The following is a 26743-nucleotide window of genomic DNA, read 5'->3' on the forward strand; positions in this document are numbered from 1 at the left end:
AGTTCCATCCACGTTGCTACAAAAGGCCATATTTCATTTTTTCTCATTGCCACGTAGTATTCCATTGTGTATATAAACCACATTTTCTTTATCCATTCATCAGTTGATGGACATTTAGGCTCTTTCCATAATTTGGCTATTGTTGAGAGTGCTGCTATGAACATTGGGGTACAAGTGGCCCTATGCATCAGTACTCCTGTATCCCTTGGATAAATTCCTAGCAGTGCTATTGCTGGGTCATAGGGTAGGTCTATTTTTAATTTTCTGAGGAACCTCCACACTGCTTTCCAGAGCGGCTGCACCACTTTGCATTCCCACCAACAGTGCAAGAGGGTTCCCGTTTCTCCACATCCTCTCCAGCATCTATAGTCTCCTGATTTGTTCATTTTGGCCACTCTGACTTGCGTGAGGTAATACCTGAGTGTGGTTTTGATTTGTATTTCCCTGATAAGGAGCGACGCTGAACATCTTTTCATGTGCCTGTTGGCCATCCGGATGTCTTCTTTAGAAAAGTGTCTATTCATGTTTTCTGCCCATTTCTTCACTGGGTTATTTGTTTTTCGGGTGTGGAGTTTGGTGAGCTCTTTATAGATTTTGGATACTAGCCCTTTGTCTGATATGTCATTTGCGAATATCTTTTCCCATTCCGTTGGTTGCCTTTTAGTTTTGTTGGTTGTTTCCTTTGCTGTGCAGAAGGTTTTTATCTTCATAAGGTCCCAGTAATTCACTTTTGCTTTAAATTCCCTTGCCTTTGGGGATGTGTCGAGTAAGAGATTGCTACGGCTGAGGTCAGAGAGGTCTTTTCCTGCTTTCTCCTCTAAGGTTTTGATGGTTTCCTGTCTCACATTTAGGTCCTTTATCTATTTTGAGTTTATTTTTGTGAATGGTGTGAGAAAGTGGTCTAGTTTCAACCTCCTGCATGTTGCTGTCCAGTTCTCCCAGCACCATTTGTTAAAGAGGCTGTCTTTTTTCCATTGGATGTTCTTTCCTGCTTTGTCAAAGATGAGTTGGCCATACGTTTGTGGGTCTAGTTCTGGGGTTTCTATTCTATTCCATTGGTCTATGTTTCCCGACTCTAATCTTGAGGCAAATGCTGTGTTATAGGTTTTGTTACTAAAAGTAAAGAAAACAATTTTCTTTAATGCATGTTAGAAAAGAAGAGTGATAAATAGAATATCTATGCAGGTAGACAGATTTTAATTGTGATTTTACAGGTAATAATAGCTCCATAATGTATTGAATGTGTACTTCTGAAAATATGAAGAAATAGGAAAAATAAAGCAAGAAAAATGGATGAGGGAGAGAAATGTTGAGATTTCTCAGGAGGTAGTCCTTTCCCATCTTTTCTTCTCAACTCATTCTGCGTGTAATCTCTTCCGTTTTCATGGCTTTAAATGTGATTTATATTCTAGTACTCCCAAATTTACTTCACACACTAGACCTCTGTTTTGAGTTCCATGCCTGTATTTCTATCTATCAATAACTTAACAATTTGAATTTCTTAATGGCACTTCCAACTTAACATTTCTTTCTTTTAAGTTCATTTATTTATTTTGAGAGAGAGAGAGAGTGTGTGTGTGTGGGGGGAGGGGAAGTGGGGGGAGAGAGAGAGAGAGAGAGAGAGAGAGAGAGAATGAGAATGAGAATCCCAACCAGGCTCCATGCTGAGAGCACAGAGTTTGAACTCACGAACCTCAAGATCACGAGCTGAGCCAAAATCAAGAGTTGGATGCTTAACTGACTGAATCACCCAGGCGCCCCCAACTTAAGCTTTCTAACTCCTTCTCTCTTCCACCACAGATTAATTTATTCATTGACAAATCTTTTCTTCCTCAAGCGGGACTCATTTACAGAAACTAAATTTTTACCCAGACAGCTAAGTAAACCAATTCTCCTTCCTCCCTACATTCAGTCCTTTATCACGTTATGTTGATTCTTGCATCTCAATTACTTCCCCTTTTTTCATCTTCCACTGTCACCTCTTTAATCCATGCTACCATCATACCTGGCCTCACTGAGTATTAGCATGTGAGCAGGGTTGCCGCACAAAATATAGGACACTGTGTTAAATCTGAAGTTTAGATAAATAATGAATTTTTTAAGTGTAAGTATGTCCCAAACATTGCATGGAATATACTTATACTAAAAATATCTTTGTTATTTATCTGACATTCAAATTTAATGAGCATCCTGTTTTGGTTTCCTTCTGTATTTGGCAATCTTACATGATATGAAGGGAGGAGAGGTTGTTTATTATGTATAGGGTGGGCAGGGAAGGCTGCCCTCATGAAGGGACATTTAAGCAGAGACATGAAAGTTGTGCGAGACTGAGGGATGTGAACACCTGGAAAGAAGCATATACCAAGGTCCCAAGGAAGGGGCATGTTTGGCAGGTGGCAGAAATAGCAAGAAAGACTAGGAGACTGTAATCAGGTGTATGAGGAGGAGGAGGTGAAGGCACATTTACTACTGAGAAATGGATCTGTGCTCTGTATGTTACCAAAATCTGATTTCTTTCTTTTTTTTTTTTTTTAACATTTATTCATTGCAAAGAGAGACAGAGTGTGAGCGGGGGAGGGGCAGAGAGGGAGGGAGTCAAGGAATCTGAAGCAGGCTCCAGGCTCTGAGCTGCCAGCACAGACCCTGACGTGGGGTTAAAATCCTCGAACCATGAGATCATGACCTGGGCCGAAGTCGGACACTTAACCGACTGAGCCACCCAGGTGCCCCCTAAAATCTGATTTCTAACTTTGCGAGATCAAAGGCTAGACCTTGGGATCTAGTAAATTCACCAAAGCAATAAATACTGCCCTGTGAGACTTCTTGGGAGATGGTTGACCCTTGCCCTAGAGGACTCTTCCCAGAAATGTGAACAGGTAGGCTTATGAAAGTACATCTTTGAGTAACATGTCTTCCCTAAAGACTTCTATAATTGACAGGTGAATATTGTGATGTCATATTATACCTTAAATACATTGTTATTTAAATACAAATGTGTGGAAACGTGCACTTTAGCAAAGTTAAAATATAACTTATATTTCCACTAGACAAATTATATATTTTCTTTCTTTGCCATCAGTAAGGCAGTATATAAATAGCTTAATATTAAGATCTTTAACACATTGTAAGAAGTGTAACACAATGCATTTATATTTATTTTTCATCATGCCTCCAATGTTGACTGTTCTTTTTGTCTTTGTAGTGCGTAAGTAATAACCTTGCCTCCTGGCTTTTCCCAAAGGCCAGAGGCCTTTGTGGCCATGGAGAGTGACTAGTCTGTTTGTAGTATGAACATCAGCAACACACACAAATCTTTTAGGTATTAAATCAGCCGAAAAAAAAAGAAAAATTAAAAGAATGGGTTTTAACCAGCTAGGCTTCTTAGTTGTTTGAGAGGATAAAGAAGTAATTCAACATGCCTTCAGTGAATAGTAAAAAAAAAGTGAGAAAGCAGAACTCAACATGTCTTCAGCGAATACTATATTAAACTAAAGATTTTTGTGTGAATGGGTATAGAAAATAAATACCAGAACAATGATAGGAAATAAAGGTTTCAAAAAACAGGTGAACTAATCTCAAAGAGAATACTTAGCAATATAATGGAAGGCTCAGCCAGCAGGTAGGAACACAGTATAAGGATTTAGAGATTAAGGGAACAAGGGATTTTTTTTAAAGCACCCTTAAAACTGAGAGCCTGAACAAAATGCATTTCTACTAAAGAATGGAGTGTCATAGATACTCTTAACTTTGTTTAGAATGTGGTTTTAAGAAGCAGTGTTCAATACAGAGAAAAAGTTGTCTGACTTCTTAGGAAAGAACCTATTTCTTACAGGAAATGGGTTTTATTTCAACTTCGCCATTGAGTCACTAGGTGATCTGGGGCAAAGTTGTCTAACTTTTCATGAATAATTTGTTCTTAGGTCCTCAGGATTCTAATTTTTAGAGAGATAGGAGAGTAAAATATTTTTTTAAAAGTATGTATTTTTTTGATACATAATCAAGGTAAAATCTAGATAATCTACCCATATCAGACCTAGACGCCCTCCTTTGAATATCCTTCCGATCCCGTGAGCTGCCCAGGTCCTTCAAGCCAGTTCAGGAGGAAGGTGGGTCTGATAATCACTAACAATATCTTAGAATGAATTTGTCAAAAACCTTTGCAGTTGTTCTTCAAAAGGTCTGTTGATTAAGGGTCCCCAAGTAGTGCATGTTTCATGGTGAAATTTTAGTAGTAATTACTTTTGGAACATTCCAGAGAGCCTTTGCAGTGACACTGCTGCAATGATTCTTCTCTGTCTACCTGTTGGGATGACATTTGGATCTTATCAGTTGTTCTTTAAGGTATATGCACATTCACTCAAAAAGTGTGCTTTACTTTATTTTAAAATATATGTGTCAATATTTATAGAAAATAATACAACCAACTTGTGAGAACCACATCTACTGCTTTGTCATTTGTATGCAATGGATCCCTAAGACTCATGCATTCAGATGATGGCACCTTGAATCTTACCCCCCAATAATTAACATTTAGTTTTCCTTTATTTTGTTCAGGTTTTCACAATAAAGCACATGCTCTAAATATATGAAGCTACATTTGATTTTCATAAACTAAAGATTTTAGTGGAGACTTACTTTCATGAATATTGCTGGAAATGTTGAATTCCATTCATTTCAAAGTGACAGGTTTATTACTTTGACATCATCATATGTTCATTAAGTCTTTAGAAGAATTTAAGACAGACATGTATTGTTTCCAAGTTGATGGTAGGCCAACAGACCCCTTAAGATGAAAGTATCATAGTAGAAACTCCCTTTCTGCTGTCGTGAGACTTGTTTTGTCAATCATCTGTTGGGCTTTCCCTACATATGTTGTGGAGAGTTTAAAGTTAATCTCATTTATTACAGTCATATAGTCATTCAAATTCATTATAAAAATTTGATTAGAGTTTCAGTTTTGTTTTGCAGGAATCATTTTTAGCTTAGTTTCTTACAGACATGCTGTTTTCCTCATGTTGATGAGGTACTACACATACAAAGCGTCAATCTTAGATGCATAGTGCAGTGAATTTTTTACATACACGTTTAGACATCTGTGCCTATTTTTACATACACATTTAGACAAATGTGTAACTGCCCCTCAGACCAAATTATAGAACGTTTCCAGAACCCCAGAAGGCTTTCCTCTATCTTCTTTCAGGTAATATCCCACCAAGGTAACCAGTACTCTGACGTAGATTAGTTAGTTGTACAGTCTTTTGAACTTCATATAGATGAGATTATACAGTCTGTATTCTTTTGGGAATGGTATTCTTTTTACTTAATAATGTATCTGTGAGATGCATTCAAGTTGTTGCATGTGTCAGAAGTTTATTCTTTTTTATTGTATACAATTTTTCATTGTATATACCCCAATTCATTCATTTATTCCCTTGTCAGTGAACATTTGGGTTTCCATTTTTATCTTATTATGAGTAATGCTACAAATGAATATTCTCTTCTAAAAGGGATATTTACACTCATTTTTTTATGCTCATTTTTTCTTGGGCCATTGAATTTCCAAGTCATAGAGTTCATGTGTATTTAGCTTTAGTGAACACTGTCAGTTTTCTGAAGTGGTTGCATTGATTTCCACTCTCACAAACCATGTGGGAGAGTTCTTTTGCTCCACATTCTCATCAAAACTTGGTGCTGTCAGTTCTTTAATTTTTAGCCATTTAGTGGGATCTGATCGTGGTCCTACTTTGCATTTTCCTAGATTACGAATGATGTTGAGCCCATTTTCACATGCAGGTTGGGAACGTGGATCTTCACTTTTGTGAAGTGTTTAGATTTTTTGTGAGTTTTCGAAACAGAGTTTTTAGTCTTTTTTTCTGGATTTATGAGAGTTCTTGTTTATTCTGGTTATGATATGTTATTGGATAGACATATTGCAATAGTCTGTGGCTCCTTTTCACTCTTTTAATGTCCTTTGATAAATATTTTAATTTTAATGAATTCCAATTTATCAATCTTTTGCAATTGGTGCTTTCGGTGTCCCCTTAAGAAATCTTTACTACTCCAAGTTTGTGAAGATCTTATGTCTTTCTGTAGCCCTTTATTGTTTTACATTTCACATTTAGGTCTAATATCATCTGTAATTAATTTCTCTGCATGGTGTGAGGTAAGGATCAAGGTTTAGTGTTTTTCTATATGGAGATCCAGGTGACCCAGAAACATTTATTGGAAAAAAAATCCTTTTCCCACTGAATTACAGTGGCACCTTTGTGGTAAATAAGAAGACCACATGTTCTCAGGTCTGTTTTGGACTCTACTCTGTTCCCTTGATCTCTTTAAATGTGTCCAAATACCACATTATAGAAATTTCTGGTATCTGATAGTGTAATTGTCTGGCTTGTTCTTGAATTTTATCTTAACTATTCTAGTTTTCTTGCTGTTCCATATAAATTCGAGAATCAGCTTGTCAGTTTCTTGCACACACACACATACGCTCACCCACACAACCCTTTGGTATTATACTGATTCTAGAGATAAAACTGACAATTGACATCTTAGCAATATTGAGTCTTCCAGTGTAAATAGTTGGTTTAACCTTTCAGTTATTTAGGCCTTAAATCTCCCTCAGCAATGTTCTCTAGTTTTCAGTACAGAGATCTTGAGGAGATGCTTGGTTTTTATAAAAATGACTATGAATTCAGATTAAAAAATTTGGCAAAGTTTACAAAATATCCAATTTTACTATCTATTCAGATATGCAATCATGTTAATATTTCTGAAATAGGAATTTCCAAAGTAGCTAAGTAATCTCTGAGATTATTCAGTACTACAATTTCACGTGTTTGTATTGCAGCTTTTAAATCTGATTAAGTGACAGCACTATTTAGAATCTGATTCATTCTTTTAGTTAAATATATTTAGATGATGCTCTGTCACCACCCCTGAAGTTCATGATACATTTGTTAAATGAAGGGCTGAGGAGCTGAGCAGTTGAACTGAGATTCAGTACTTTCCACTTTCCAGAGAGCAAGAAAGCAATTTAGTTTTAAGCAGTTTATCTCCCTCACTGGGTGTTGTATGGAAGCCAATTTGACAATAAATTGTATTTTTAAAAAAAACACTTTTAGGTCAATAAACTCAACCAGGATTTTAGACTTGGAGAATTAAGAATGTGATTGTGTGATGCCATAATAGTTAATTATTTTTAGAATATCTGTCCAGTTATATAGTTACCTTGGCATATTCTAAAAATTTGCTGCATTTTTCTCACAATTGATGATAACCTTCATAGAATCTAGCCTGAATTAGATTTAAGCATATCCCAGACAACAAAAAACTAATGCATGCATATATATTACTTTATTAAGGTATTGTGGTAGTATTGAATGTATGCATTCACTGTAAGTAGAGACTAATTTTACCTTTTATTTTTTAAGTTTCATTAGGTGCCTTAGCACATAATTAGTACTTTCTCAATGATTTTTTCTAATTTTTAAAAGTATAGGCCACTTTTGTATGGCAGATGTCTTTGCTTTGTAATTTTATTGTGATAATTTCCATCTGTGTTGCTGCTTTAGTCAATTCAAGCTGTTCTAGGAATGTCCTAGGTTGGGTGGCTTAAAGAATAGACATTAATTTCACACAGTTCTGGAGCCTGGGAAACTTCAGGTCAGGGTTCCAACATGGCCAGATGCTGGTGAGGGCCCCCTTCCTGGTGTCCTTATATGGTGCAGAGAAAGGAGGAGATATTGTTTCTCCATCCCCTAAGGACGCCAGCTCCATCATGAGAGCTCTACTTGTATGACCTCGTCCAAACCTAATTAGCTCCCAAAGGCTTCACCTCTAAATAATACCTCATTGGGGATCAAAGCTTCAACATATGCATTTTGGGGGGACACCTTCAGTCCATAGTAGTCCCCTTCTCTAAAGTGTAGTATCACCTGACAAGAAAAGTTGAATCAAATTTGTGTTCAAATACAGTAGCAGTTCATTTGTTTGAATATTAGAATATATTTTGCATATGAAATGTTAATGATGTTAAAGCTGATTTCCTAATGTCAAAAGTGTATAGCAACAATTAGAAAATTAGAGTAATATAGCAGTAGTAGTAATGATAGCTAACACAAGCATTCACTCTGCACCAGGCACATGTAACCCTCACAAACTCACAGATACTCTGAGGGGGGTAATATTCTTATCCCCAATCTATAGAAATTTAACAAAATTGCTTATTATTTTCATTTTATCTTAAGTTTCTAGTTGTATTGTCTGATTCAAACTTATTGAAAAAATTGATGACAAATGCAGTGCAAATCTTCAATTTTTTTTTAAATAGAAAAACAGTGTCCTGTACTGAGAACAGAGGGACATCAGTTTCCACAGGACAACAGAGATAAACTTGAAGTTTCAGGTGAGCTTTATAATCCTTTGCAAAGAAGCATTTTATATAAAATTATCAGCACATGTGGAGTTTATCACAAGTGATTTTTTGACATTATAATTGAGGCTAGTAACATCAGGATAAGAAAATAAAAAGAAGGAAGATAAATGATGTAGAAAAAAAGAGCAGAGTACTATATTAACAACAACTCAACTTCTTGGAGAAAAAAAGTTATTTAAAATCATAGAAGTTGTATCCATTGTAGAAATTTTAAAAAAAGAAAAGAAAATTTAGTAATAAAAGATCTCACTACCCAAATACAGCCATGATTCCTATTTTGGTATAACATTCCTATCTTCCTTGCTCTGTCTTCCTTTCCTCTCTCTCCCTCACTCCCTCTCTCCGTCTCTCACACACATACATAATCATGATACATATTTTGAATTTGAAATCAAAGCATTTACCCACATCAGTATATATTCTTCTAAGGCATGATTTTTTTTTTTAAACAGGACTGCTTAAATTTCAACTAAATTGCTGTAATATTTTTTTTAATGTTTATTTATTTTTGAAGCAGAGAGAGACAGAGCATGAGCAGGGAAGGGGCAGAGAGAGAGGGAGACACAGAATGTGAAGCAGGCTCCAGGCTCTGAGCTGTAAGCACAGAGCCCGACGCGGGGCTCAAACTCACGAACTGTGAGATCATGACCTGAGCCGAAGTCGGACACTTAACCGACTGAGCCACCTAGGCGCCTCTGTAATAGTTAACTAATTTTAGTTAACCAATTTTAGTTAACTGTTTTAGTTAACTAATTTTCTGTCTTAGACATCAGAGCTGCTACAATGAGCTACTATGATTATTTTCTTAAGATAATTCCTAAGTCAAAGAAAATTAACATTTGAGTCTTTTGCAACATATTTTATACTTCTGTAGCCTACAAGGAGAAAAATGAAATCAAGAAATTTTGCTGAGCCCAAACAACAGGGTGTTATTTGAAATAAATCAGTCTATAGATAAGGACGACAAAAAATCCTATTTAAAAATCAATATCTCTGTGAGTTTCCTAATTTTAACAAAACTGCTGGATTAAATCATTTGTTACATTTTATAGGTTTTGACCTAGGAGAGAGCTTTTCTCTGAGACGTGCATTTTGTGAAGGTGATAAAACCTGTTTCAAATTGGGAAGTGCATTTCTTTTTAGAGATACCATGTAAGTAAATTTTTCTTTACATTTTAATAATATTACATGAACTATTTTCTAAGAAAATTTCAAATAATTTGTTTAAAAAATAAAAAAAAATCTTCTCAATGGTGTCATACTCACTTGAATGCTGTGGTAAGTGGGCTGTTTGTATATTTGTTGTTTTTAATAATCTTTGGAATCTGATCCTATCCTATGGTATAAATGCCATTCACCCATACAGATATAGGCATAGTCTTTGCAGAATAGTAATTAAAACCATTTTGAAGAAGTATTATTTATGTTTAAAGTAGATATAACCAAAGTTAAATTTTAAAATGTGAACCTTAAAACAGAAGACGCAGTGTAGATTTCAAGACAAGAGGCTGATATTTATTGTAACCATTTTCTACGTTTACTATGCTTCATGATAAATTAAAACAAAAGAACCTAGCCTTTAGGTATTCCTTTTATATAAGGTGTAGAGTACATAATAACGTAAGATGATAACATCATTATAAGATGGTCTTGATACACATTTCATTTCAGAATTGATTTCCCAAACTTTTTCTTTCTTATCTTTATTATTCCTTTTTTACTGATAAACCTGAGATTTAAAAAAAAAAAAGGTATTATGTACCTTTTAAATACTGACAGTTGGTCAGCAACTATACAGGGCAATAAAAATTCCCCATATGGTCTGCATACAGTTGGAGGATGGACACATAGTAATTCAAAAAGCTTGAGTCATCAGGAAGGCAGATATAGCATATATTATCATGATATTTAGTCTTTGAGTCCAAGATGAACATTCCAGTTTATGAATGCACTGCAGTGAAATAAGCATTAAAACTCTGGTTTAATATACAACACAGATGTTTTTGTGTGAAAACATATATAGATGTTTTCACTTCTTGATGAGTAGCCTAACATTTAAATTACCAGAAAAGGTTGTTGAGAATCTTAGCATGTGGATTCTCAAAGGGAGATAGCATTAATTATCTTGTTGCCTATCTTCAGATTCTCTGTCTAAACTAGGTCCCTAGCCAACTTTTTCCTTGAGAAAAGTTAAAACCTTCTATTTTGTGATTCTTAAGATGATTTTAGTTTAATGATATGGTTCCTTAAAATTAAACTGCTCATTAATTGGTAAGAAATAAGAGTGCTAAGGAAAAGAGTGATCTGATATTGGGGGATATAATGGGTGATTGTCAGGCAGGGCACTTCAGCAGATATGACTGTACTGTTATGGGTGACTTTTAGGTGGCTTCACATACAGGCATTAAACACTCAGAGAACAGCAGTCACATGTTTAGGTATTCATATCCAGTAAAGAAAAGTCAATATGTAACATATATATGAATGTGTATATGTATATATATACACATACATGTATATGATACATGACTTTATGATACATAAAGTCAATATGTAACATATATATGAATATATATATGTACACACATATGTATATGATACATAAAGTCAATATGTAACATATATATGAATATATATATATATGATTTTAAACTAGTAGTAGATAACCTTAATTAAAGAATTTAAGAAAGGCAATAAATTCTGTTATAAAAATTAAAGTGCATTTTTTCTCCTGCCTTCTTCCTGACAATTTAAATTCCTCTAATTCTGCCCACGTGGCTAAAGGATTGGAGTGAAAACTTTTTAAAATTCATTGGAACTGTATATAAGAAGATGTAGCTGATTTTAAGTAGTTACGTTGGAAAATTTCCTGCCACATTTAGGCAATGCTATTCCCCTTTGATATGTGTGATAATAGATATAGCCACAACTTGACATTTATTTTCCAACCTTTAGCTCTAAATCATTGTGTGATCCCTGGGCTATCAATGTAAGTAAATTCCCTGGCTCTACAGGCAGAACCCTGGGACCTCCACTACAGGAAACTGGAGGGTATCTGCTTAAACTGACTAGCAAGTGTCAAGTAGCTTGGCTCATCTCCATTTACATTTCACTCATTGAGCCAAGTATGCTAGGATGCTTCTCTTGCATGATGCCATTTTGATTTTTCAATAAGACTGGAGTAAAGTTGCAGCTATTTATGTATTTGTAAATAAGCTGCCTTGCAGAATCAGCATAGGAAAAGACAGATGCTATTTTATGTGGAAAATGAGGATTCTCTCTGTGCCTGAGATTATTTTTATAGTTCTGTCATCTTCCAGGTGAGATTCATGAGGGGAGAGATTGAAAGAATGTGTTAGTCAGATACTTACTGGGCACCCTCAGTGCCTTGAGCCTGGCTTAATGCGGGAATCCCAAGGGCTACTTTTGCAGGGGCCCTTCGAATAAACATTGTACACTTAATGGTGATACATGCTCAAGGAACTTTGAGGGACTTTATGTATTTGCTTTTATTTTAAATTTGTGTCCATTTCCTCAGTGTTCCTTGGGATAGAAAATGAAAGTATTTGTGGGCTTTAAAAGATTCATTTCCTTGGCTTCTTGTATCTACAACAAGTACCCTTGGTTGTGCAAAAGAAATAATTCATTATTTCTGTACATATTGAGAGTTATATATCCCAGGTGATCATACTCTGATTATCTTTAAGTTGTGTTTTGGCAGTTATAAGGGCAAAATGGTGAAATTTTGAGAGAAAACATACACAAAACATGCATATACTACAGAGCACCTTATTTTCTTGGTATAATACAGTTCTTTCATTAGTTGTTTCTATAGAAACATGTTTTTAAAAAAATCTCCCAAATAACTAAATAAAAATGTCTTAGCAGTTGAATATTTTAGAAGGGTTGATAAATGTTGAATTCCCACATACTGTTGATTCTGAAGGGGCAACACTCTCTTATTTTGACTGGCCAATGAGGAAATCATCTGATTTCAAATGTACCAGGGAAGTGAATTACCCTGATTTGTTGATTTCAAGGATGGTAAAAAGCCTTATCTCTGAGGTTCCATGATTGATAGCTAGTGGCTATCTGGAATACTGTGTTGAGAAGGATTCTGAGGCCATTATTAGATTCAGCCAATTAGAATGCTATGATCCATTAGTGAAAGAGGCGAGACAGGAGTGCTGATGCATGTTTCCAGTCTGTTGTCTCTCTTATTTGGAATGATTCCTATGAGCTGGTATCTTTTGCCACTGAACCAGTTCTAAGAATGAGGGTACATGAGGCTATGTGTGAAAAACAATAATCAACACAGATTAATAAGTTTTTATGAGTTTGAATAGTGTGGCTAGACACAGTGGCATAATCGACACGTATGGTCCCCTTTGCTTTCGTTACAAAGAAATAAATCCCCAATGAAGAGGAATCTTCTCTCTCTCTGTTTCATTAAATTGATGATTACTCTCTGGAAACAAGGGCTATTTCTTTTCACAGCTTTACGTGGAAAAAAAAAAAGAGCTCATAGGAGCTATTCTCATTTTCATTTTATGTTTTTATAAACATAATAATCCTCCACAAGGAGGAAACCCCAAATTATATATTTGGAAGATGGGTAGTTTTTTTTTTAGGAGTTATTTGAGTTCTCTGAACCTTAACAGTTCCCTTAGAAACAATCCTAAGTATGGGGAAAGCTGTTTTGTATATTAAAGCATGATTTATACCTTGTCTGTGCTAGTGTTGAATGATTCACCCTATGCTCATGTCTTTTCTACATGGACCTTTATGTTACTTCCAGATTTTATCATTATAAATAACATCACAACATCCAGGAAGGTTATTTTTCTCTGTGTTTAGAATTATTTTCGTAAGATTGATTTTTCTCAGTGGAATTACTAGTTCATTTTTAGAGATCTTGATATATACTTCTAATTATGTTTCATCATTGTTTTATCCTTCTGTATAATACCCAGTATCTTCGGTAGCATTAGACATTATCATTTAAAACTTTTGTCATTAAGTTTTGTTTTTTCAACTAAAAGCTTGTAGCAATTACAAGTAAAAGCAGTATCTTACTACATAAGTATTAGGGGTTCCTGAAATGTTTCTGTTCTGTTAACAGGTGAATAAAAGGTAGCATTCAATAAGTCACTGTAATGAATACGAGGTAGCGTGGAGCTCATTCTTTTATTCAAAAAGCATTTATTGAGTTCACTGTGGACTCTGCTAGGCTCTCAGATTACAATGGTGAAAGAATGTGGGTCCAGTCTTGCCTTCTGGATCCTGCTGGAGAGACACATGGCACAAGGAAAAACTGCACTTTTCTCTTGCCTTGATCAAGGAGCTGAGATGTGTTGCCTTCTATCATCAAGCACAGGCCATGGGACTCAGTACCACCCATTTCCTCATAAAGGGTAAACTTCCTTTAGCATCTCACACAAGGCTGTTTTTCAGTCTTTCCCTCATAAGGACAGGTTTTCTAACTCATCTTTCATTTTTATTGCTCTTTGGGACCTCTCCAAGCTCTCAAAACCAGTTAAAATCTGTGGCTCTAAAAACTATGTTTAGAACTCTCGCACTGAAGCTTCTAATCTTTGAATGTTTCAGGAGGATTACTTCACAATTCCATAAAAATATAGGGAATTATTATTTATACGTCCCTTGGGTTTTCATTTGGGCCATCCTATCATTCTGTAGATAAGAACTTTCCCATGTAAGGAAAAGTGACTTAATTAAAAAGTTGTCCAGCTGTTAGTATGAGATTGAATCACTGTTACACATAAATTTTATGTATTTCCTCAATTGTAGTTTGCCATACCAAAAATGTGAGGTGAGCCTTTAAGTCCGATACTCTTTTTTTTTAAATTTTTTTTTAATTTTTTATTTTTGAGAGAGAGAGAGAAAGAGTGTGACTGGAGGAGGGACAGAGAGAGAGGAAGACACAGAATCCGAAGCAGGCTTCAGGCTCTGAGCTGTCAGCACAGAGCCTGACATGGGGCTCAAACTCACAAATTGTGAGATCATGACCTGAGCTGAAGTTGGGCACTCAACCAACTGAGCCACCCAGGTGCCCAAGTCCAATATTCTTAAGATGAAAAGAAAAGCCTTATAGGTTCACAATTACTGAATTCTTTAAATCATACAATATAACCAAATTATATATATTAGAACAGAATTTTTTTAAATGTTATTCTATTTATTTTGAGAGAGAGAGTGAAAGGGGAGGGGTAAAGGGAGAGGGAGAGAGAATCTTAAGCAGGCCCCATGCTGTCAGTATGGAACACCACATGCGGCTTGATCCCATGAACTGTGAGATCATGACCTAAGCCAAAATCAAGAGTCAGATGCTTAACTGACTGAACCATCCAGGCATCCCTAGAACAGAATTTTAAGAGTATGATTAGACAGATTTTAAGGATGCCTGGAAATATTTACATCTCCATCACAAGAACCTATCTTAAGAATCAATGTTATTTTTTTCTAGCAAATTTAGGGATGTTAATATATTCCAGTAACAAATTGCTTTGTATAGAAATGGCTACTAAAATGTAATATAATATGAAATATTATCAGTTTAGTATTTCCATTTACCAATTTTGGAAACATTTAATATTATCATCATCAAATTTTAAAAAGTTGTAATTTTTCTCCTTCAGATTTCATATAATTCAATATTGTTTGGGGAAAGGTAAAAAATGTCAGTGATTATATGTGTATAGATTCTACAACATTCATATCTATTTTATTTTTGTTTTATTTTATTTCATTTCGTTCATATGTTTCATTTGAACATTTAACATGAGATCTACCCTCTTAACACATTTTTAAGTGTCCAGGGTATTGTTACTGACTATAGGTACAGTGTTCAACAGGATATCTTTAGAGCTTATTTCCTATTTTATTATGGCTAATTGTATGAAATTATCTTACCTTAAAATTTCCTTATGGCAGTTACTTTGAGAATAGTAAGGTGCTCGTTAAATATACTACTTAGAAGTCATAATAATGCAAATGTCATCATAAAGTAATAAAATCAAGGTGTTTTACTTTGGTAATTACTTGGGCTAATTTGACAGGCATTGATTAATCTACTATTGTTAGATTATATATTTGATTCTTCTTCTTTCTTCACTTATTTTTCTATTCAATAAATCTAATCTCCTAAGAGACAGCAGAGCTTTGGCTTGGATGGGGGCTGTGAGTATGTATCTGTGGAGTGTGCAGTGCATGTTTTCAGAGTATAGAAAAGAAAGAAGGCACATAAGCACGTCCTTCAAGTCACCATTAATCTTATGTGACCCATTAAAATGCTGTGAGGATTAATTAGTTATTAACCTTAGGTGGTTGCAAATGTATTGCTTTTACAATGGCTGTAAACCTAAATTTAAGCATGATCTTAAGTTTATAAATTAGGCAGAGAATTGACTGTAGTAATGCTGATGTTTTGTTATACTAGTGCTTAAGAATAACTTTATAAGAACTTGACAGATTTTTTTGTAGATTGAGCAAACCATCTGTGTTTAATAAAATAACATTGGATAGTGTAATCTTCATTCCGAGACAGAGAATCAGTGATGTACAATTTTGATTTCAATGATAAACTTTGAAATGTATGTCCATCAAGGAAGAATAATTGTGTTGGCTAATAAACCATTGATTTATTATCATTTCAATTCCTTCAACTTAACCAGGAAAGGTAATCAGAAAATAAGCCTGGTTAGCCAAAAGCTGCTTATGTTATTTTGTGTGACTCAAATAAGCTTGGTACACCTTGTCTATTGCGTCATTAAAAAAAAAAAATTAGGGGCGCCTGGGTGGCACAGTCCGTTAAGCGTCTGACTTCAGCCAGGTCACGATCTCGCGGTTCGTGAGTTCGAGCCCCGCGTCAGGCTCTGGGCTGAGCCTGGAACCTGTTCCCGATTCTGTGTCAACCTCTCTCTCTGCCCCTCCCCCATTCATGCTCTGTCTCTCTCTGTCCCAAAAATAAATAAACATTGAAAAAAAAATTTAAAAAAAAATTAATGTTTATTTATTTTTGAGAGAGAGGCAGGGAATGGGCAGAAAGAGAGGGAGACACAGAATCCGAAGCAGGCTCCAGGCTCTGAGCTGTTGGCCCTGACATGGGGCTTGAACTCATAAACCATGAGATCATGACCTGAGCCAAAGTCAGATGCTCAGCCGACTGAGCCACCCAGGTGCTCGTGTTGCCTCATTTTAGTTAACACTTACATTTCTTAAAGTACATTTGTTCCAGATTAGGTGAAATTTTTATAATTTTAAGCTAAAAAGCAATATATTGAAATAATTGACTTTAATCATTCCTCTCACCATGGCTATATCCATGCAATTCAGAAACAATCACAAGTTCAGTGAAAATTTCAATTAATACGGACATGTGTGGTAGTGCCATGTAGAATTCACATCTGGTTGGCTGAATATGAGATTGAACTGACCAGATCTTTTGCACCCAAGGTATTCCTCTTATTTGAACCATCTCAACCTCTGCTCTCTACTTCAGAATTTTCCTGCTTCAGCTGTCCTTTCTAGAGGCGACCCTCCTGGTTTCAAAGGTTAACCCCTTCACTTGTGCTCTTAATCTTCTCCTTGTCAGCCTCCTTTAATACCTTGATCCACCCATGATCTCCTTTGCTCTTCTGTTTTCAATGTCCCTCTCCACAGTATCCTGGCCTCTTAGTCTACAAATATATACTTAATCCTTCGCTGTTCTAGAAACTTTTTCCCTTGACAGTCCCTTTCACTCCCAAACTTCCCAAAGGAATAATGTTACTGACCACTTTTACTTCCTCACACATCCCTTAGCCCCCTCATATTTAACCAGGAGTTCTTTTTTTTTTTTTTTTTTAACATTTATTTATATTTAGGATGGCTCAAGCAGGGGGAGAGGCAGAGAGAGGGGGAAAGAGCCTCTGAAGCAGGCTCTGTACTGACAGGCTGACAGTAGTGAGCCCATTTTGGGGCTCAAACTCAGGAACTGCAAGATCATGACCTGAGCTGAAGTTGGTCGGTTAACTGACTGAGCCACCCAGGCACCCCACTGACCAGGTCTTCTTGAACACTGTGGAGATTTCTTTCAAAGTTGCTGGTGTCCACTGCCCTGTCTTGAATGTCCCTGACCTAAGTATCTCTCTACACTGCCTTTCTGTACCTGTTTCTCTCTATCTGTCATGTTCTGCCCATCATTTTGGCCAATTTGAATCTTACATACCCTAGAAAGTTCAGTACATGCTCAACCTTCTAGATACAGCCCTCACTGATATCCTCAGGCAAAATTTCTTCCTCTTCTTCTCCTTCTCCTCCTCCTCCTCCTCCTCCTCCTCTTCCTCCTCCTCCTTCTTTTTTGTAGTTAAGTATACTTTTCATGTAGTGCTAATCTCATTCTGGCTCAGATAATCCAAATGTTCCCAGGTCCCATTACTATTCGGTTCAAATGATGTCATATTGACATCAGTGCCTACACTGTGATGATTCCTACTCTACTTGCACAGCTATGGAACCTCAGTCCCCTCTTAAAAACATATCTTGTTATTTTGGGGAGCCTGAAGAGTTTTGCACATGTGCTTATGTTCAAAAGAAAGTATACTCTTATCCTTGTGTTCTAATCTCCTTGTTTCTGCATGTCACCCCTGTGTTTGTTGGGAGACCTCTCCATGAGAATGCCACTCTATTGGGCCCTAGCCAGTCCTTACTCATGGCTGCTTAACCTCAGTCCTCAGGTGCCTGAGTTGCTCTGTGGCTTATAGCTAAGTGGGGTGTGTGTGTATGCTCTGGAGAGTGAAGACATGGGTTCAGTGATCCTCTCTCTAACTGTCCCCTGGACCTCAAGGCCATGTCCAAGGCATAAAGCATCACACTATATTGAACAAATTAATCAAATCAACTCTTGGCATTCTTTTTTTCTATGGGACTCAAAGCTCATAGACATATGGATTAGGCATTCCTCCCTATTATCTTTACATTTCTATCTATATTCTAATTTAGCCATGATAAGAGTATAAAATCCCCTTTGCTTACAAGGTATACAGAAAAAATATTTTATAATATACTCTCCCTATTATTTTTCAATTCAGCTTCAATGGCAGTGAATGAAGAAATTCTAACAAAGTATTTCATTTGATTCCTAAATGACACTGAAGACTCACTATGTGCCAGGCACTGAGGATTTAAGGATAAATAAAGACATGATCCCTGGCATTATTTCTGTCTGCAAAGATAGATATGTCAACAATTAGCTATTGTGGAATATAGTTGCAATCTTTAGATGTATGTATGTAGATGAAGATGAAGAACAGATGAAGCCATTTTGAGGGAACCAGGGAAAGCTTCACAAAAGATGTGAGAAGTAGAAGCTTGAACCATAAGAAGAATTTGCCAGGTGAGGCGGAGGCCAGTATGTGGTAGTTAGAGGGAGTATCATTTAAAGGTCAAGACAGTTTGAAGAATGGTAAGAAATCCCGTGTTGTGGTAGTGAACACAGGTGAGCAAAGTGTCTGCGGGATAGAGGAGGCTGCAAGGGCAGACTGAGGTGCTGTTCTGAGAGGACTTCTGTGCCAGCCTAAGGAGCTTGAACTTTATTGATAAAAATAAAGTGAAAGGTGAATAATTTGGAAGATCTGAGGAGAAGCCACAGTACCACAGGTATACCTCAATAAAGCTGTCTAAAATAAAGTGAAGGTGTGAGAGCAATAGCATTACATTCTAGGGGGAAAAACCCCAAACAGCTGAATATATGCCACTAGGAAAATCACAGCTTTCAGTTACATGTAAATGATCCTGAGGCAGAAGCCAAACCCCTAGACTCAGGAAGGACACCAGTTTTCAGAGGACCTCTTGGGTGTGAAGTTTACCCAGGGTTGATTCTTTTCTTTTCTTTTCTTTTCTTTTCTTTTCTTTTCTTTTCTTTTCTTTTCTTTTCTTTTCTTTTTTCTTTTCTTTTCTTTTCTTTTCTTTCTTTCTTCTTTCCTTCCTTCCTTCCTTCCTTCCTTCCTTCCTTCCTTCCTTCCTCTTTCTTTTTTCTCTTTCTTTTCTTCTTCCTTCCTTCCTTCCTCCTTCTCTTTCTTTTCTTTCTTTCTTTCTTTCTTTCTTTCTTTCTTTCTTTCTTCTTTCTTTCTCTCCTTCTTCCTTCCTTCCTTCCTTCCTCCCTCCCTCACTCTCTCTCTCTTTCTCTTTCTTTCTTTCTTTCTTTCTTTCTTCCTTGCTTTTTTTGGATGGAAACACCTGAAAAAGTTACTTTCAAAGCCTTTCTGAAGTGTGGCTTCTCTAGTCCATCCTTCATTTCTGTTATCTGAATGTCATATAGTAGAAGGGCTTGTTTTCAATGGGAAGTCATTTACAATGTCATGATGAACAAGTGCTAATCATAACAGACATATGATTACTAAAGAGTCATCGAAGCTTTGTTTTCCCATTAACGATCTATCTGTCTGAATCCGCTTAGCAAGCACAAAAAGGGTGAGATTTCAGAGTCTCTGTGGCTGTGAAACTCAAACATCACCACCCAGCTTGGGAGGAAGGCATTTCAGATAAACCCTCCAGGCCCTGCTGGCCAAATCGCTTGTAACGTGACAGGTGATGGTGGGTGTCAGCTGGGAAAGAAATGACTTACTATAAACTCCAAGCATCTCTCACTTCACTCTCAGGAAATGTAACTTGTATCATATTTCTCTTCCTGGAAGATATTCAGCAAGTCAAAGGCCCCATTGATACTTGTAAATACGGAAGTTCTTCATAAACTCTGCCTCACGCTTATTTAGAATGGAAGAATTAATTTGGAAGCCAGTTCTTGCTATTTAAAAATAGATTTTTTCCATTTAGCCATTTCATTTTAAAAGCAAAAAAGTAAATAAAGGTTGGTCTTGCTAAATATGACCTGGAAAACTCACTTCATCTCTACCAAAATAGCACTTTTGAAAAAAAAAAAAGGCTTTGCTTCAAGCCTTGTGCTATGAGCTAGTTGAAGAATTACCTCTGGAACCATTGTAATTAGTAACTAAACTTTTTAAACACTTCGCTGTTCAAATGTGTATCATGCTTGACTTTTGAAACACCATATACAAAATTAAATTTCTCTAGCATAATTATGTCCTCTTGCTTTTCAGTTTATGAGCACTGAAATCATGAAAGTTTATTATTCTTTGTTTTTCCTTTTTTACATTTTACTTCTTGCCTCATAGTGCTTATTATTTAGTTAGGTAAAAGAGCAAAACAGAAACTGGCAGTCTTGTTTTTTTCTTCCTAATCCCCTTTTATTCTGCAGTTTGGTTTGTCTTTTATTTTTTTCTATTCATGAGACAGAGATGTCACTTGCCATATTACAAACTATGGTCCTTCTAGGAATACTGAACAAATACATCAGCCTGAACTTGCTGTACAATGAAATTACCAATTACTTAATATACAAAGAAGTAAATAAATTTATGGGCTTCATTAAGGTCTTTATTTTTCTTGACAACAAACCACCAGGGCCCAGCCATGGAAAATAAATGAGATCCACTCCCTGATTCCATCTCCTCATAAAACAACTTGATCAATAAATATTTGTATGCACTTTAAAAGGGCAGATTATGTTTTTAAATTTTATGATTTTTCCTGGCATGACCATGCTAGCAATGTGCCCCTCCTAGAAGGGAGTATGAAAAAGCAAAGTTTATCCTTTTAAGGTAGTTCTTATTGGTTTCTCATTAATTGGGCAGGTAGGAATGTCCATTACTTGTTCAGCTGGCATCTTTCTGCACCTGAGAGACCAGACATTTCAATTTAAGTTAACTTTGTGTATAGCTATGTTTGGCATTGATTTCATGCCTCAGGGGATGAATGGGATAGAAACTTCCACTGATCCCCATGCCAGGAAAGCATTAATGTAGGATCAGTGCTAAGGGTTCTTCTTCCATAATCATTTGAAATAGTCACATTTATGTTCATTATTTTCACATTTTGAGGAATTACTTGTCTTTTTAGTTAGGTTACATTCTGTTGATGTTCTTCCTAACATATTAAAATCCCAATATATTTTCTAACCAGAAGGATAAACAGAGGCACTTTTTATGAGAACACTTCATGCTTTTCTTCACACTGCATAATTATTAGTATATATACTATTCTCATAATTTTTACTACTTCCTGAAAATTCCTCTCATTTTTTAAACAAATGTTTGGTGAAAAATACTAATTTTTCTAAGAAATGATCTCTAAGGAATATGGAAAAAGTATTTCTGATTGGTTGTCACCTTCTGTCATATGCATATCCTTCTTAAAACCCAACAGATTGTAGCCCCATTTTAAAGATATCATTGTGTGGTTTGTGATACTTCCTGATCTGTGCTCAAAATATGATGAGGGGAAGGAACTGTAATAATCTTCCCCTCATGGCTACTGGTCACTTAGGATGTGCAAATGTCATAATGAATGCTTTGCTCTGAGCCCAAAATATGATTTATTGTTGTTAATATTATCATGATTGTAAACATTTTAACTAATCATTTCTTGATACTAATGTTTGATATTTACTTATATTCTCCCCATTTCACCTAGTACTAAAAAAAAGTAGTTTTTTTTCTCCCTTGTAGTCCCAAAACATTACTTTTAAGTCAGGTCAATAATTATGAGGGAAATTTTATTCTTAACCCAGAGGATACAGGCAACTTGATATACTAGAAAAAACTGACCTTGGAATTAGAAGTTCCGAGTTCAAGTTCCATCCTGACTTCTGTCTTGCAGAGTAATGGTGGGGCAGTTATTTAACTTCTGTGGCTTTAATTTCTTATTTATGAAATGAGATGGCTGATCTAAATCACTCTTAAGGTTCCTTTCAGCATTAGGACTGTAGAACTACAGAAAACTATTGTGTGTGGCTTCTTACAATTGAAACATTTCCAAGCACCGGAAGTCTTCTGCTGAAGGACACTTTTGGTGAAGTTTCTCGGGGCAGCTGTTCTGTGTTGCTGTAGCCCGTGGAGATTTAAAGTTTCTTTTTGAAAGTAAGAACACTGTGTTTGTTCCTGGATTCATTTTATGTCAGACTTTTTGATTAACCTGCTTTAAATCACATAGAGCTTGAATTTTTTTCTCTTCTGTTTTTTTGCTGACTGTGATGTGGCATAGTCTTAAAGGCCTTAACTTTAAGGCATTATGCAAATACTGGTGTTTGGCACCTGCTAGGACTGGTCATAGGTATCATTATGGATTGTCCATGAAAGGAACACAGTTTTGTTTGTGCTTCCTATATGCCAGATTAGTATCTGTCTAAAGCTTGATTTAGAGCAACAAGTCTGTCAGTGCCCCTATTTGCATGGAAATTACATTCTAGTGGTTGGAGACAGGCAATACATGTGTAAACCAATACATTTTAAAAAAAACTTTGGATAGTTATAAACCTATGAAGAAAAATAAAAGAAGGTAATATGTTAGGTAGTAATTGAGGTGAGAACAGCTATAGATCTTCCAGAAGAAGTGACATTAGAGCTAAGACCTGCATAGTGGGGAGAAAGTCATCTAGGTGACGACTTCTGGGAAGGACCATCCCAGGAGAGAAAACAGGAAGTACAAAGGTCTAAGACTTCAATGAGCCTGGTGTGCGTAAGGAACAAATTTCAAGTCACTGTGACTGGAGTATGAGTGCCACATAGAGACTGGAATAGGGGATGATGTGTTAGAAGCAGGGGTCAGAACAGATGAAGCCTTGTGAGCCATGTGCAAGGAACCATAGACAGTGTAGGAAGGCTGTAAGTAAGGGAGGGATGTGGTATGATTTACATTTTAATAGCTGAACCTAGCTGCTATGTGAGGACTAGCCTGTAATGTAGGTGAAAGAGAACAATTAGGACACCATCACAGGAGTCGGGGGGAGAGAAGGTGGCAGCTTGGGGTAGTGAGTGACAGTGGAACTGAAGAGAAGTGGACAGAGTCAGAATCTATTTTGATGTTAGAAAGAGTGAGACTTGCTGATGATTGGATGGGGTGTAGGAAAATCAAGGAAAGGCAAGAGTCAAGAATGACTTTTAGACTGGAAATCTGGGTGAATGGCCATGCCTTTTACTGAGATGTGAAATTCTTGTACCTTAGAGAAGGTACCTTGTACCTACTTGTTAGTAGGAAACAAAAGTTCAATTTCAGTTATTTAATTAGAGATGCCTTTAATATCTAAGTAGAGATGCCCAGTAGTAATTTAGGCATGTGAGTTGACAGCACAGGCAAGGAAAATTGTCAAGTTTTATCTTGGTTGCCTCTCTCCTTTGGCATCACCTTTCTTTTTGGAACTTTCCTCCCAAACTCCCAGTGCCTTAAGGTGATGCTTGTGTTGCCCAAGGCTCAGGACAATGACATTTCATTTTCTAACCCAGGGTCATTTCCTGCTCTGGATTTATTCCTTCCTCCCTCTCTATATCTTCTCTGTTAACTTCTTTGTTTTATTGTAGTCCCTATAGATCTCTGTTCTACACTTTCCGAGGTGAGAATTAATTATTAGACACTTTATTAGTATTGTGCGATGAGTTTCTAGGAACTATTTTAGTGGTAACAGAGCTTATGTTTTATAAACACATGCACTTTCCAAAGAGGAAGAAATCTCTGATAGTACAGTATTAGGTGTTTTGGCTTGTCAATTAAAGTACTTCATAGTTAGGGAGAATCTCTGTGTTCACACCATGTATGCAAAAGGCAGTCTATGTAGAATCATATTTAGTAACAATTACACATACACAGAATGATTAAATGTTTCCTCCATCTCATGCCAAGATCTTTTCTGTAGCATACATACCTTTTAGACATCATCATTTTATGTATATTTCTTAAAGATTTTAAATAAATTCTGATCATGAAAGGAGTTTTCACTAACCAAGTGAGAAAGAAGATCCAGAGAATGTGGGCAGTAGGCTATTTAGACAAATACAACCCATTCTTAAAGTCCTGTACAGTGAATTCCTTATGTTAAATAAGATGTTAATATTTATCCAACTTCATGAGTATAGGTACTAGTACTTTGTAATTAGATATTCTGCTCGAAATATATGGAGAAAATATTGGGAAAAGTGTATTTTCATTTGGAATTTCTTTCATCTTAATGCCTTAGTGACTAAACCATTCTGAAGGCTTTAGGTTGGGAGTTATAGACTTCTATGACTTTTACCTCCCATAATAGAAAAAAATAACATTTGTTATTATTATTTCTCCCTCACCTCTGACCTTGAAGAATATCAGATTAATTTATGGTAACTTTAAAGAATAGTGTTATTTTTTCCTAATCTGAAAGTAGTAATGTTGTTTTACAAATGATCATTAATACAACTTATGCTCATTGTAAAAATTGAGGAAGTAAAGAATATATAAAGAAGAAAATATTTACAATGTCTCTTAACTTTAACAGTAAGAGGGAAGTTTTATAATGTTAAGAGCTTTATGAAATCAATTTTTTAGTGGAGTCAGATCTCACTGGTTCTCAGATCTGGACATTGCCTTCTGCCATAGCAGATCATTATAAGGAACCCCATTTTTTATTCTCTGCCACTTCTCCTAGAGTTTAATAGCATTTCTTTCCATTTTATGATTGAACAGAGGGCTGTACATAGAGAACATCAGAGAGAAGGTGAAAACTACATTTTAGATTTTTTTCAGCATTGAAATCAATTACAAGTTCAAAGGAGTCTGAAGTATGTGAATACAAGGCTTCAGAGACACTCCAGATTATATCTAGAACTAGCTCTCTGAGGAGCTAGAGTAAAAAGGACTCCACAGGCAGCCAATTTCCTTTGGCACCTTTGGATAATTTGGAACGACTTTAGTTTGGTTCTCAGTGACTTTTACTTAGTCACAATAAAAAAAATTGATTTTAGGGGCGCCTGGGTGGCGCAGTCGGTTAAGCGTCCGACTTCAGCCAGGTCACGATCTCGCGGTCCATGAGTTCGAGCCCCGCGTCAGGCTCTGGGCTGATGGCTCAGCGCCTGGAGCCTGTTTCCGATTCTGTGTCTCCCTCCCTCTCTGCCCCTCCCCCGTTCATGCTCTGTCTCTCTCTGTCCCAAAAAATAAATAAACGTTGAAAAAAAATTCTTTTTAAATAAAAAAAAATTGATTTTAGATCGAACATTTTGTTAATTTGGTATACCTCTGTTCTCATCTGTCAATGAATATTCAGGTGTTTTCATTAGTGTGAACAAAAGTAGACAATGGGAAATAAAGGATTTATTACACTTAAATTTCACTAAACTTTGAGCTCTTCATATGTAGGTTAATATTAACTTATGTGGATGAATTTTCCACTTACAGTGTTGAATTGCATGCAATGTGTATGAGGGAAGATAGAAAATATCCCAGTGAGAATTTTAGCATATATATCTATAGATATAGATATAGATATAGATATAGATATAGATATGGATGGGTTCGGCAAATAAGGATCAACAATATTTTTCTTAATGGGAATATCACTGAGTAAGCAGTGGATAGGATTTCTTATAGGAAATTACACTCCATTCAAAAATATTCAAGCATGGATATCTTACACATAACAAGCTGTCATTATATCTCTCTGGTAACAGACTAGTAATCCAATATGGCCTCTTTTATAATAGAAACTTTGGCAACACCCAGAGAAATTATTCTGTGTCACATTAAGTGTGCTTGGGTGGTATAAACAAGAAACATAGTCTGTAAGAGCTGATATATTTTGTAATGTATTATTTTTAAAACAGAACTTTTTCTTCAAAATTTACAATTTGGCAAGCAAAAACATTTTTGGCCTTGAAAGTACAGCATGAATTTCTGAAAAGAAAATGCAGTAATTATAAGGATTTTTATCCATTATAAACTTAGACTAAGAAAAAAATCAGTTTTTCTCCAAACAAAACTAAATTTATTTCAGTGTATTATTTTAAGACTGTATGTTGTATATCAACATTATTATTAATAATATTTTGTTTTTGTTATTTTTTTCTCACAGAGGAACCTTTCATTGAATATATTTTCAATTTTTAAATTAGATTGTAAATTATTGAAAAATAATTACATTTAGTTTCATGAAATATTAAATAATTATATCAAAATTAAATGTCTTTATCTGCTTCATTTGCTAAATCATGCATTTATTTAACAAACAGTTATAGAGTGCCTTATTGGCACTGCACTTGGGCTTGTGGATGATACAAAGATAGATTAAATGGTGTCCTTGCCTTCAAAAAACTTGCAGTCTCATGAAGAGATATGATAGGTGTCTTCATGTCTAAAATCCTAAATAGTGAGGAGGAAGGTGTTTTCATTCGTTTTTGCTTTGTCACACCATCAAGCATACCAACATAAGTA

The 26743-nt window shown here is 35.8% G+C and overlaps 1 protein-coding gene across 1 annotated transcript in view; it reads left to right on the forward strand.

Moving 5' to 3' along the window:
* The window catches only part of COL19A1 (collagen type XIX alpha 1 chain), a 346821-nt gene that overhangs the window by 19836 nt on the left and 300242 nt on the right, over positions 1-26743 (forward strand). Inside the window, exons 3-4 of the mRNA XM_043591732.1 lie at positions 8333-8407; positions 9490-9589. Coding sequence (XP_043447667.1) covers positions 8333-8407; positions 9490-9589 — 175 coding nt within the window. The remainder of the gene's footprint in view (positions 1-8332; positions 8408-9489; positions 9590-26743) is intronic.

The sequence above is a fragment of the Prionailurus bengalensis genome, chromosome B2 (assembly GCF_016509475.1).
Source record: "Prionailurus bengalensis isolate Pbe53 chromosome B2, Fcat_Pben_1.1_paternal_pri, whole genome shotgun sequence".
Classification (NCBI taxonomy): Eukaryota; Metazoa; Chordata; class Mammalia; order Carnivora; family Felidae; genus Prionailurus; species Prionailurus bengalensis.